General features: G+C 41.2%; 1 protein-coding gene across 1 annotated transcript; it reads left to right on the top strand.

The window, feature by feature from the left end:
• The first annotated feature begins 326 nt into the window (after nt 1–326).
• Nucleotides 327–6,657, top strand: dynlt2b (dynein light chain Tctex-type 2B). Its single transcript, XM_041889690.1, has 5 exons — nt 327–543; nt 2,361–2,494; nt 5,289–5,358; nt 5,854–5,917; nt 6,003–6,657. The coding sequence occupies exons 1-5, from the start codon at nt 485–487 to the stop codon at nt 6,048–6,050; spliced, it is 375 nt and encodes a 124-aa protein (XP_041745624.1). The 5' UTR covers nt 327–484; the 3' UTR covers nt 6,051–6,657.
• Nucleotides 6,658–10,502: the final 3,845 nt, after the last annotated feature.

The raw sequence follows: 10,502 nt of genomic DNA, 5'->3' as shown, positions 1-10,502 counted from the left end.
GTTAAGTGGTGGTTTCCCATCCTTTCAGGCTGTTGGCCTGAAGTAGGAATACATATTTAAATAGTGGAGTATGGTGGTTATTATTTATTTTTTTGTGAGTGTAGTGTTAGATGGTAGGGTATTTTTTGTGTTTTGTATATTTTTAAGCAAAATATAAGGAAGTTATACTCCAGTCTAGTAAGTGGCGGTAATGCAACATTTGTTGGATGCCAACCGCCGTTAAATCTCTTCGAAGAAGAAGAAGTTGTCGTAACGATGCTCAACATTTGAAGTCTTGAACAAGACCCTGCGGTTCCAACAACCGTTGAGAGAAGGATATGCCTGGTTTGTTACACTTCCGGTAGCGCAAATGTTGTTATGGTAACGTAAGCAAACCTTGATTCTGCTCCTCTTGAGGCTTTAGCTCAATCTCCATGTTTTTATGTATTATTTGCTAAATTAGCTTTCTTACCATCCAACGCACCATAATACATACGCAGTTAAAATGGAGGGAGCAGATACCGGAGGAAATACTTACCTCATTAGACCGAATTATCATCACAAGTAAGTTGCCACACTCAATGCTAACGGTAAAGTAAGCTAGCTAACGTTAGCTATGCAAAGAAAAGGCGAAATGAGAGGTTTTACTCCGCCACGAAAATAATTTGGGTGGTGGTTGGAGGCTCAAAGGAGTAGTGGTTGGGAGGAAATGGTGACTGCTTGAATCTGAAAGTGCGGCAAGTGAAGTGTGTGACTATGAATGGAAAATAATGAAATCAAAGAATGGAACAAAACGAGTAAAAGTTGTAGTAGAAGACAAGGATCGGTCCCATAATGCATTTCTTAGGAATCAGTGGGAAAGGTGGATTCAATCAAGGTGAATAGAAGCGGCCTTGTTTTGGTTAATTGTGTTGATGAAGAACAGAAGAAGCGTGCACTGGATCTGGCAAAGTTGTCCACGTCAGAAGTAACATGTATTGATCTTCGGAGCAGGGCGCCTGCCAAAGGAGTTCTAGCGGGAGTCTCGTTGGAAATACACTACCAGTCAAAAGTTTGGACACAACTACTCATTCAAGGGTTTTCCTTTATTTTTACATTGTAGAATAATAGTGACGACATCAAAACTATGAAATAACACATATGGAATCATGTAGTAACCGAAAGGTGTTAAACAAGTCAAAATATATGTTATATTTAAGATTCTTAAAATAGCCACCCTTTGCTTTGATGTCAGCTTTGCACACTCTTGGCATTCTCTCAACCAGCTTCACCTGGAATGCTTTTCCAACAGTCTCGAAGGAGTTCCTTTCTTTTTTGATAGTTTGGTATGATATTAGATTTATTTTTAACCACATCATATCCTTTTTTTGGGATCCTTATTATTCACCCGCACAGTAGGTGGCAGAATGTACATCAAATTGTTTTGCGAACGGCAATTATACCATAGAAGAAGAATTTGTCCTCATGGAAATGTGTACATTGTACAGCGACCCTGGAGCAATTTGGGTTAGCTAAGTGCACAGCGACAGATTCGTTTTTTTCTCCCACTCTGTCAGCTCCAGTATTTGAACCAGAAACCTTTCAGCTCTAGGCTACCTGCTACTCTAAAATAATTTGATGAAGTGACTCATTTTTGTATGGAGGTCAATGAGAGTGTTGAAGTAGGTCCCCAAAAACATTGAACTGCTAATTCGGCACATGAGGCTTATTTTATCAAATAGAAGTTTCGCAATGGTTAGGTTGTTACTAATACACTGATGTAAGTGGATGCACGTGGCATTTCGGGAACTTACCCCAAAACGACTTTGTATCAGAGTTGTGCCTGTTGTCATAGAGATCTGATAGAGGACTCATCATGGATATAACCCGTTTTAGCATTGCCATTGAGGGCTTCAACCATTTTAAAGTAGTCAACTGGGTGGGGATTCATATGAGTTGGGAGCAATCAGCCAATGAATAAGAATACAATTGACTGCTTTAAAATGGCGATGGCCATACTATAACAGACACTATAATGGCACAGATACAAAGACGAGTCCTTTATCTATGTCTATGGCCTGTTGTTTACAGGCATATCTGCCCTCTCATTTGCTAGAATTGTCCTACCTGATCTCGCCTTCCATATTTGAGGACATATTTCCATTGTTAGAGCGGTCACTTGAATATCTTGCCAATTTAATATACATAGTTTGCAGTTCTGTAGACTAGATATATAGCTAGCTAAAAACAGTTTTTACTTGTTTGAAGCAAAATTAGTTGGCCATCTAGCTATCTAATATCTAGCCTAGCTAGTTAACGTTAGGTAGCTAGTTAGCAGGGCAGCCTGTTGTCTGTCTCTCTGTCTTTCCCTCTCTTTATCTATCATTTTGTTTTTATTTCAGGTTCAAAGCAGCTGTTGTGAAGGAGTGCATTCGTGATATCCTGAGAGAACAACTCTCTGGGGTGCAATATGATCCGGATGAGGTCGCCGTTTTGTCCCGTTCATTAGCAGATTGCATAAAGCGCAAACTGAAGGGTGAGAAACTACTCAGCCGTTACAAAGCCTCTAACTGGGGCTGACATTGTGAAACAACTCTTATCCTAATAAGATGAGTAAATGTATAGCAATGAGAATGCCTTTGGCTCTTACATCCCTCATCCAACTCTAAGTCTTCAAGGTGTTTCTGTAAACTAGGGTGTCAGTGAGGATTTCCTGCGGTGGACAACTTGTTACAGCTGTTAAGTCATTGATAATAATCTGCAAAAAAAAAGAAAGAAAATCATGTCATTACATTAATATATAAGGGGGAAACATGGCTACATTTAATTAAATTCACGAGTTGATTTAAAAACTATGTTTAAACCCTTTCTCATGGTTGGTGTCTTGACAGATTTGTCCAAAATCGTTTGACATAAAACACTACTTTTCTTACCTTGCATTTATAGCAGTGTTGTTTGGCCTTATTAAGCATGTATCCGTTTAAAAATAAGTCCTGGGTGCTTTGATAGCAATAGACAACAAGAAATCCACAGGGGCCGACCAACTGGATCCTGGTCTGCTTATGTGTGCAGCGCCCATCATTGTTGGCTCAATAACGCACATTTTTTATTTAACATTGTTATCAGGAAATATTCAAAAAGTATGGAAATCAGCTCTTGTGCTCCCACTCCATAAGGGCGGGATAGTAGTGATCTTAATAATTATCGCCCCATTTCGAGGCTTCCTTGTCTATGATTCTCACATCCTTGGTAAATGTACAACTTTGCTATTTTTTTATCTGATAAATGTATTTTGATATAAATCAATCAGGGTTTAGGCCTGGGCATAGTACTATTACAGCAACCACTTTAGTTGTTAATGATCTTGTAAATACTTTAGACACTAAAAGGAAGTGTGCTGCTTTGTTTGTGGACCTGTCTAAAGCTTTTGATAATGTTGAACTATTTTATTGAATAAGTTCTACTCGATAGGCCTGAGCTCTGACGCCTGTTCATCGTTTCATGATTATCTTGTTTACAAAACTCAGGCCATCGTGATGGATGGGGTTAAGTCTGAATTTCTTGAAGTACATATAGGTGTACCAAAGGGGTACATTTTGGGACCTCTTCACTATTTCTATAAACACCATTGGTCAATCTGTGATTATAGTTTATTTACTTAATCTATATGCAGATGATACTATTATGTATGCTATTGCCCCGACTGTTGATCTGACTATTTCAAAACTACAGTCAGATTTTATATCTATGCAGGAATCCCTTGCTGATTTAAAACTTGTGCTTAATACGGGCAAAATTAAATAAATGTTGTTTTTAAACTCTCGTAAGAATGTTTCAGATAGGGTTAAGCGAGCAGTGTGTCAAGAAGCAGTGCAGCTTGGCAGGGTCGTGTTTCGGAGGACGCATGGCTCTCGACCTTCGCCTCTCCCCAGTCCGTAGGAGAGTTGCAGCGATGGGACAAGACTGTAACTACCAATTGGATATCACGAAATTGGGGAGAAAAAATTAATTAAATAAAAACATTTGAATGTTTCAGATGACCTACATGTTCACTCATTAGATGGTTCTCCAATCGAACGTGTTCCCGCATATAAATATTTTGGCATTTGGGTTGATATGGATTTGACGTTTAAAAAACATATAGATGAGCTGGTTGAAGCTAAGATTTAAAGTTTTCTTTTTCTACAGCAGTAGGAAGCAGATTATTCAGTCAACCTTTCTACCTGTTCTTGATTATGGTGATATTATTTATCAAAGTGCAGCTGCTACTACTCTTAAACCTTTGGATGCCATCTACCATAGTGCCCTTCGTTTTGTTACAGGCGACAGTTTTGATACTCATCACTGCATCCTGTATCAAAAGGTTGGCTGGACTTTCCTCAAGACCCTTAGATCTCTACATTACCCCCTTTCTGTTTACGAGGCCCTACTTCATAAACTTCCGTCTTATCTAACTTTGCTGTTGAAGTATAGACACCTGAGTTGCCTAACCCGTTCACAGGATTGGTTAACTATTGAGGTTCCTAGGGTCTCCACGAGGAGGTAAATCTTATTTTAGTTTTAATGCACCTTATTGCTGGAACAAAATTCAAAATATATTTCATCTTGATGTTCTGGTGCCGTTCGGGCAGTTTAGAGTATTGATTGGGGAGGAATGTAACTGTTTTTCTGGGTGATTTGTGATTTTATATTTGTGCTTTCCATGACTGTGTTTTTGTATTTTAATGTGTGTGTGTGTGTGTGGTTGTATATGTATGTGTGTGTATTTTATATTGTATTATACAGTGCACATTTTGGAAAAGAGACATAGGTCTCAATATGTCTTCCCTGTCAAAATAAAGGTTAAATAAAAATACAAAATAATTAGACATTGAACTTGGACCCGGTAAGAATCCTGGATCTTGCTGTCGGACAGTTTGTTTTTGTATGGCGATCTCGGAAATGCCACTGTAAGTCACCCTTATTGTCAAGTCCCCACTGATTTAATTAGAAGCTAGCTATATTTACATCATCTTCCACCTCTGCCCTATGTACATCCATCCTAATGTCCCAGGGTAGAGATTGGGGACGCTAAACGCCAGAGTGTGCTGTCTGTGTGATGAGACATGCTGATCTATCGATCGCTCCATACATTCAATGTTGAGAAGAAACACTAGTGGCCGTGGTGTTCGTTCCGAGCGATGTGGCTGTGTAGTCAGACTATCGATCAACCCCTCTCCTCTTCTGCAAGTCTCCCCCTGACGGCTGTCAATAAGGACATTTCTCAGTTTGTCTCAATTTACCTTCTAACAAAAAAGGTTAATGACAATGATCTCTCTCTCCAATGATAGATGTGGGCTTTGACCGATACAAGCTGGTGGTACAAGTGGTTATTGGAGAGCAGCGAGGAGAAGGTGTCAAGTGAGTGATGTGGCATTTGCTCCTCTATACCATTTAGATAATATGCATGGAGGATGTGGCACTGGCTCCTATACCGTTTGTTTTCCTTTCTCCCAAGCTACTATTTGTGGATCCAATTCCAAGACCATCTTAGACCATCTTTTTAGTTCATTTTAGTCTTATGGACCCCACTTATCCCAAGTCTTATGGACCCCACTTATCCTAATAGAAATACAATGTCATTGTTGAACAATAGAAGTGAACCAAGGTACCCTGAAGGTTTTAGTAGTTGTATATGGTGTACCCTTACAGGCTATAACATAGCTCTAGACTGAAAGCCGCTGTACTCTGTGTCCTATACCTTTATCAGGGAGCATGCACGCCATCTAGTGGTAGCTTTTAATGTCAAAATGCATTATGTTGGTCTCTGTGGTCCATGTATTCTGATTTCCAAAGCGTGTTTATGTGTATTAAAGTTAATTAAGAGGAACTGATGACTTCTTCCTGTCTCACCAGGATGGCTGCCAGGTGTTTCTGGGATGCTGACACAGACAGCTACGCTCAGGACATTTTTATGAATGTAAGCGTTTTTATCTTCAAGTCTGGTATGAGGAATTGACCTTTTTTGATAAGAGTCCATGATAATGACTACTTTCCCTCCTCAGGACAGTTTATTCTGTGTGGCGGCTGCTTTCGGCAGTTATTACTACTGAGGACAAAAGAAGATGGGATGATTTTGCAATAGCTTTGCTTTTAAAAGCATGTATTTGCATAATTGCTTTGACACAAGAAATGTGACTGAACTTTTAATGAGAGTGCTCCACATAAGACATCTGTCTCTGAAATCCAGGGCCCGAATCCACAAAACATCTCAGAGTAGGAGTGCTGATCCAGGATCAGTTTTTGCCATTTTTAGATCATCGTGAATAGGATTACATGGACGGATCCTAGATCACCCACTCCTACACTGAGATGCTTGGTGGGTTCGGGCCTAGAACTCGCTCTTTCCCCGGAGAAGATGCACTGTGCAATTTTTGTTGTTTTTGTAAGAAGCAGCAAATGACAGTTGAAATACTCTTGACAGAAAGAGGACTGTGGCCATGCTTAACTGCAGAGGAAAACGAGACAGGTACTGTTTTATTCATACTGCTGTCAGGCCAACCTGAGAATAAAACATGCATAACCTACATACATACTGTAGCTGTAACATGGGGTTAAATGCAGTCTACCAATGTTTTCTTTCTAATGTATGTCATTTTACATCACCCTTATTGCTGTTTTGTATACAAGATTAGTTTATTAAATTGAATTAATTTCAAATATATTGTCTATTTGACTTGTCATTGGGTACTGCAATTGACTCTCTAATTGAATACAGACATCCTTGCTAATGAGGAAGGCATGAACAAATGAGCAATTGTTAACTTTTTATCTTGTAGCCATAGATGCATGCACTTTTATGTAGCTAGGTTTAGTTATCCAGCTAGTTCCCCAGTAATTACCTGGAAGCCATACTGCTTAAGTTAGCGAACTTTGCAGCTGGGTCCTCAGTACACTTTCGACATTGTGTTGTTGTGTATCTCTCACCACTCAAATGTGTCGTGCGGCTCAGTTGGTAGAGCATGGTGCTTGCAAAACCAGGGTTGTGGGTTTGATTCCCACTGGGGACCAGTATAGGAAAAAGTACAAAAATGTTTCTACTTGCTACTGTAAGTCGCTCTGGATAAGAGCAGTCAGCTAAATGTAGTAACACACAATTGTCATTTAGAAGACACTCTTATCTAGAGCGACTTACAGTAGAGTGGATAAAAAAAAAAGTTATGCTCCCCCGTGGGAATCGAACTCACAACCCCAGCACTGCAAGCACCATGCTCTACCAACTGAGCTGCACGGGACATTTAACCACTCATAGAAATGTCAGTGTTGTTAGAAACTATATAAAAACTGTTTGTTAAGGCGTCCGCATGCTTCCCAGCCGAAACAGTTCGGAAGACTTCGTGCATATATTACGACAACATTTTGTGACGTTTTTGTTCGTTTTGGACTTGGGTGAGGGGGTTTTCGGGCTGTTCGGTTACACAAATTTTTTTCCGGAGGCAAGCCGAAGACTGTAGCCAGGCAATGTTTTTCCACTCCTCGATTGTCCAGTGTTGGTGATCAACTGGAGCCGCTTCTTGTTTTTAGCTGATATGTATGGAACCCGGTGTGGTCGTTTACTGCAATAGTCCACCTGTGACAAGGGCCGACGAGTTGTGCTTTCCGAGATGACTTCTGTCTGACCTTTTTCTGTCAGTTCAGCTTTGTTCCCTTTGGTGCACTTTGCTCTAGTCTAGACTAAAGAGCTCTGACAAGTTGCCATTTTAAAGGAGGTTTCGTCAGATCACTAGAAGAATGACCGTGAAGGGGTGAGAATGTGGAACTGAAAATGATCTTGATGAGGATTGCAATATTGGTGAGTCGGTCTTGGACTTTTAAACCAATTTGACTGCACATAATTATGTTTAATAGAAATGTATAGTGTATACCCATAAGTGAGGATTTCAGTGCAACTTGCATTGAGGTCACCACTTGCTGCAATACTTGCTGTAAATTGTTGTTTCGCACAAAGACTTGACAAATATGGACTTCTACAGGAAGAGTACCATCTGTAGGTTATATGCCCATTGACAGAATCTCATCTGTATGTGTATGTGTCGCCAGTGGAATTATGTGTTATTTCATAGTTTTGATGTCTTCACTATTATTCTACAATGTAGAAAATAGTACAAATATGATTTTTTTATGAATTTATTTGCAAATTATGGTGGAAAATAAGTATTTAGTCACCTACAAACAAGCAAGATTTCAGGCTCTCACAGACCTGTAACTTCTTCTTTAAGAGGCTCCTCTGTCCTCCACTCGTTACCTGTATTAATGGCACCTGTTTGAACTTATCAGTATAAAAGACACCTGTCCACAACCTCAAACAGTCACACTCCAAACTCCACTATGGCCAAGACCAAAGAGCTGTCAAAGGACACCAGAAACAAAATTGTAGACCTGCACCAGGCTGGGAAGACTGAATCTGCAATAGGTAAGCAGCTTGGTTTGAAGAAATCAACTGTGGGAGCAATTATTAGGAAATGGAAGACATACAAGACCACTGATAATCTCCCTCGATCTGGGGCTCCACGCAAGATCTCACCCCGTGGGGTCAAAATGATCACAAGAACGGTGAGCAAAAATCCCAGAACCACACGGGGGGACCTAGTGAATGACCTAAAGAGAGCTGGGACCAAAGTAACAAAGCCTACCATCAGTAACACACTACGCCGACAGGGACTCAAATCCTGCAGTGCCAGACGTGTCCCCCTGCTTAAGCCATTACATGTCCAGGCCCGTCTGAAGTTTGCTAGATTGCATTTGGATGATCCAGAAGAGGATTGGGAGAATGTCATATGGTCAGATGAAACCAAAATATAACTTTTTGGTAAAAACTCAACTCGTCGTGTTTGGAGGACAAAGAATGCTGAGTTGCATCCAAAGAACACCATACCTACTGTGAAGCATGGGGGGTGGAAACATCATGCTTGGGGCTGTTTTTTCTGCAAAGGGACCAGGACGACTGATCCGTGTAAAGGAAAGAATGAATGGGGCCATGTATCGTGAGATTTAGAGTGAAAACCTCCTTCCATCAGCAAGGGCATTGAAGATGAAACGTGGCTGGGTCTTTCAGCTTGACAATGATCCCAAACACACCGCCCAGGCATCGAAGGAGTGGCTTCGTAAGAAGCATTTCAAGGTCCTGGAGTGGCCTAGCCAGTCTCCAGATCTCAACCCCATAGAAAATCTTTGGAGGGAGTTGAAAGTCCGTGTTGCCCAGCGACAGCCCCAAAACATCACTGCTCTAGAGGAGATCTGCATGGAGGAATGGGCCAAAATACCAGCAACAGTGTGTGAAAACCTTGTGAAGACTTACAGAAAACGTTTGACCTGTGTCATTGCCAACAAAGGGTATATAACAAAGTATTGAGAAACTTTTGTTATTGACCAAATTTCCACCATAATTTGCAAATAAATTCATTAAAAATCCTACAATGTGATTTTCTGGATTTTTTTTCCTCATTTTGTCTGTCATAGTTGACGTGTACCTATGATGAAAATTACAGTTCTCTCTCATCTTTTTAAGTGGGAGAACTTGCACAATTGGTGGCTGACTAAATACTTGTTTTCCCCACTGTGTATATATATATATATATATTGTGATGTCACGAGAGGCTACACAGCTTTCAGCGGGATTGCTCAAGTAGTGCAAGGAGACAAGGTTCAAACAAAACAAGGATTTTATTAAAGGTCTTGGGAAACTACGAAAGTATAACACAATTCTGTTCTCTGGTGGCTCTTTAAGGGTTAACAGTTCAGGGATGTCTCTTCCACATCCAAAATCATAACTCTCCCCACTCAAATAACTTTTCCCCAGTCTTACTGTATTCCACGTTGCAGCTAGTGGCCAACCCAGCAAAACGTCCTTCCAAATGTCCCACACGTATTTCCACAGGTGCATATATCCAAAGGTGAGTATTTCCCAAGGTAAGTATCTCCAAATCCTTATATTCCTCATGGAAGTGGACGTGCAGCACTCTTGTCCTCCAGAGAGCCCAGCTTGGAGACCGTGTCTCTTCCCTTCCCAAACCTTCAGCTCATCAGCTCCTCATTTGTTTCAGCTGCGTTGGGAAGATTGGCCATAGAGGGGTGGAGTTCCCGACCATACCAGCAGATGGAGCCATAGCTGTCTGGGTTTGCAGCCACCTCAGGGGGATGTAACGTCCTCCAGGACACAGCCTCTCGTGACATCACACATCCCCCTCCTCGGGACCGACGTCCTCGTCGGGTAAAGGCAGCGAAGAAGGCATCACGCCGGGAGGGCGTCCGCATTGCCGTGGTGCTTGCCAGCTACTCTCTCTTCAACTCCTCCAACTCTAGGACCAGGGACTCAGCCTCCTGTTGTCTCTCCTTGAGTTTCTTACTGAACGCATCAGCCTTGGTTTTAGCAGAGTTTAGCTTCTGTTGAGCAGCTTTCAGTTCCTTCTCTCTCTCTGCCTCCGCATTCTTCATCTTGTTCTCCAACACCTTGTACTTCTCCTCTGCCTTCTTCTGGACCTCCTTACTCCTGCGCAGGGTCTCCT

The sequence above is a fragment of the Coregonus clupeaformis genome, chromosome 11 (assembly GCF_020615455.1).
Source record: "Coregonus clupeaformis isolate EN_2021a chromosome 11, ASM2061545v1, whole genome shotgun sequence".
Lineage (NCBI taxonomy): Eukaryota > Metazoa > Chordata > Actinopteri > Salmoniformes > Salmonidae > Coregonus > Coregonus clupeaformis.
Note: the sequence above shows the minus strand (reverse complement) of the source record. Positions and strands in the feature narration are given on the sequence as shown.

Coding starts and splice junctions, on each gene's coding strand:
- dynlt2b (XM_041889690.1), top strand. CDS start 485: ATGGAGGGAGCAGATACCGGAGGAAATACTTACCTCATTAGACCGAAT. Junction 544..2,360: donor AGACCGAATTATCATCACAA/GTAAGTTGCCAC, acceptor TTTTTATTTCAG/GTTCAAAGCAGCTGTTGTGA. Junction 5,918..6,002: donor CTCAGGACATTTTTATGAAT/GTAAGCGTTTTT, acceptor TTCCCTCCTCAG/GACAGTTTATTCTGTGTGGC.